The sequence below is a fragment of the Lactuca serriola genome, chromosome 5 (genome assembly GCF_051521515.1).
Source record: "Lactuca serriola cultivar US96UC23 chromosome 5, Lser_US96UC23_V15, whole genome shotgun sequence".
NCBI lineage: Eukaryota > Viridiplantae > Streptophyta > Magnoliopsida > Asterales > Asteraceae > Lactuca > Lactuca serriola.
In genome coordinates, this window is record NC_136412.1 from 125,073,132 (window position 1) to 125,076,039 (window position 2,908).

Genomic DNA, 2,908 nt, shown 5'->3' on the forward strand with positions numbered 1-2,908 from the left:
GTCCCGTTGTGAACATAAGTGAAATTAGGTGATATTAGTTTAGGAATAGATTAGATTTGCCGGTTAAAAAAAAAAATTAATAACACCCTTGTTAAAATTTATTTTAAATTTAAAAGTGTTTCTTTTTTCTTGATTGAAATTAGCATTCATTGATTTTCAACATCACATCCTTATGAATAGGCTTAATAAATTGAATGCTAACTATGCAAATTTCAACATGACATCTTTATAATTGAACTTAATAAATTAAATATTAACTATGTAGTTAACCTTGCTTAATAGTTTAAAACTTCCATTTCATTAAATTATACTCCCTCCGTCTTAATATTATTGTCCGCAGACAAAAAACACACATATTAAGAAAAACATTAATTACCGCTAATTTTATATAATAAAATGACAGTTTTGTCATCACTTTGCATTTAATGTTCCATTAAATGCTTAGTTGGTTAGTAATAATGAGGGAGTATTTTGATAAAAATGCTATTTATTTTTAGAAATGAACTATTATTTTAGGATAAACCAAAAAGGAAAGATGGACTATAATTTTGGAACGGAAAGAGTATAATATAGATACTTAATATTTAGCCATTGGGTATTTCCTATTTATTTTAGGTGTGTTTGTGGGCATCTCCAACTAATACAACCTTGGTACCATTCCACCTCACCCCAAATTTAATTATCATATTCTTTATATATTTATCACCAAAAAACAAAAATAAAATTAATTTCTGTACAATCACTGTATTATTATACAACTCCACACTTTACCTCGTCACTCTTCTATCCGTACAATACCCATACAACTGCACTTCATCCGATACAACTCCTATCCTACCCCATTGGAGATACGCCTCTAACAATTGATGATCGCTTTCTGCTAGTACTATATAAAAATCTGCAATTAAAAAAAGTATATATATGGAATTGTTGGATTTTACAGGATAATAGACTGAAATAGGTTGACGATTGGAGTCAAGTTATCACATGCATCAACAAAATTCCGAATAGAGTTAGTGTCGAAGTAGACATTTTTCGACCCGATTCCTGAATGACAATTGACAGAAGTCACAGAAGCGTGTGTAAATTTTCTACGAATATGGTGCCAAATCAATTAATCTGATCTTGTATAAATCCACATTATGTGCCGACTCCATTAATACACACTTCGTCAGAAACACACACTTAAATTCGCCACTTCACATTCCGGCAGCCATGGCATCACTTGACACCACAGCTCCTCCACATGTCACCACAGAGAAACCTCCGAAGTCAGTACAACAACAATACAAGGGTTCTTGGGGTCCAGCTCTTGATGCCGCTTTAAGGATGTTCCTGTTTGCGACAGCCATGGTGGCAGTCATTATTATGGCCGCTTCTAAACAAACCAAACTGATTTCACTTTTTCCGGGCTTCGCAATACCATTGGAAGCCAAATTCACTCAGTCCCCAGCTTTCATGTAAGTAGCTTACTTCAACAGAACTTGTACTAGTATGGTTTTTGAACAAAGGAGTTTTAAGTTTAACATTCGTTGTTAACTCAAACGTGATGTTTTGATGCAGATACGCCATAGCAGCGCTCTCAGTGGCATGCTTATACAGCATCATTACTGGTGTGTTATCGGTGTTTGCACTGATGAAGCCGGGAGGAAGCTGGACAAAGCTGCAGTTTCATTTTGTGATACTTGATGCTGTAAGCTGTACAAGCGTATTCATTTCGTTAACATGGATCCTTATATGTTTCATGCAAATATCATGATATAAATTATAATATAATTTCAAGAAACATGTAAGACTATATCATATCAAAACAAGAAAACTAACATATAATCAATGGGTACTGTGCAGCTGTTATTAGGTATCGTGGCTGCAGCAACAGGAGCGGCAGGAGGAGTAGCATATATTGGACTCAAAGGGAACTCTCATACCAACTGGAACAAGGTCTGTGATCAGTTTAGTTCCTTTTGCTCCCACCTTGCAGGCTCTATTGTTCTATCACTTGTATCCTCCATAACACTACTACTGCTCGTTTGGCTGTCCATTTACGTACTTTCCAAAAAGCTCACAAGGGGGTAGTTCTATTGACACCAAAATTGTTCACGTCATGATAAATATGTAATGTAACAAACATTTAAATGTGAGAAATTGTAATTTATGCGTGGTCATGAACTGTGATTAAAAAAGGTGTAGACTTCAATTATTGTTTGTCGTAAACGTAATTCTAATATATATCCATTATTATATCAAGAGTAAACTACAAAATACAACTTGCGTAGTTAGATGCCTATCGAGTCCCAAGTTTTCAATTTGGATACAAGACACCCTTAATGTGTGTTTTTGTTTACCGAGTTTTAAATTTAGATACAACTAAACCATTGTAGTTAGTTTACTTATGTCACGAAATGACTGCAACAAACATAACATGACTAAATTATCTTTATCAATACTAAATTTAAATATTTTTATTTAATTTTTTATTTTAACATTTAAAATTAAATGGATCCACAACACAATCCTACCCCACTCCTACTAGGGGTGAGCATGGTGCGGTTTTTGGCTAAAACCGAACAAAAAACCGCAACTTCGGTTTTTTGAAGTTTAGAAACCGCACCGTTCGGTTTGTATGCGGTTTGGTTTTTGCGGTTTTTTGTCAGTTTTTTTATTTGGTTTTGTTTTGCTTTTTTACTAAAACTCAGGTAGCTCAACGAGTTATTTTGACTCGATTGAGGAATGTTAATCATTTCTTAAGAAACTTTATATAGAGATGAATCGATACCACCACTTATTGGTTTGAACTCAAATGACATAACCACTCATCAAATATATTTCTAATGCTTGAATATAATACGAATTAAATATAATATTTTTTTTTCATAGATATATGAGATAATATCAAATAATGTATTCA

At 33.4% G+C, this 2,908-nt stretch overlaps 1 protein-coding gene across 1 annotated transcript; it reads left to right on the top strand.

The window, feature by feature from the left end:
* Nucleotides 1-1,140: 1,140 nt before the first annotated feature.
* LOC145052936 (CASP-like protein 1) lies at nt 1,141-2,200 on the top strand. Its single transcript, XM_079000868.1, has 3 exons — nt 1,141-1,460; nt 1,564-1,693; nt 1,849-2,200. Exons 1-3 carry the CDS (start codon nt 1,216-1,218, stop codon nt 2,074-2,076), a joined length of 603 nt encoding a protein of 200 aa, XP_078856994.1. The 5' UTR covers nt 1,141-1,215; the 3' UTR covers nt 2,077-2,200.
* The last annotated feature ends 708 nt before the right edge of the window (nt 2,201-2,908 follow it).

Coding starts and splice junctions, on each gene's coding strand:
- LOC145052936 (XM_079000868.1), top strand. CDS start 1,216: ATGGCATCACTTGACACCACAGCTCCTCCACATGTCACCACAGAGAAA. Junction 1,461..1,563: donor ACTCAGTCCCCAGCTTTCAT/GTAAGTAGCTTA, acceptor GTTTTGATGCAG/ATACGCCATAGCAGCGCTCT. Junction 1,694..1,848: donor ATTTTGTGATACTTGATGCT/GTAAGCTGTACA, acceptor GGTACTGTGCAG/CTGTTATTAGGTATCGTGGC.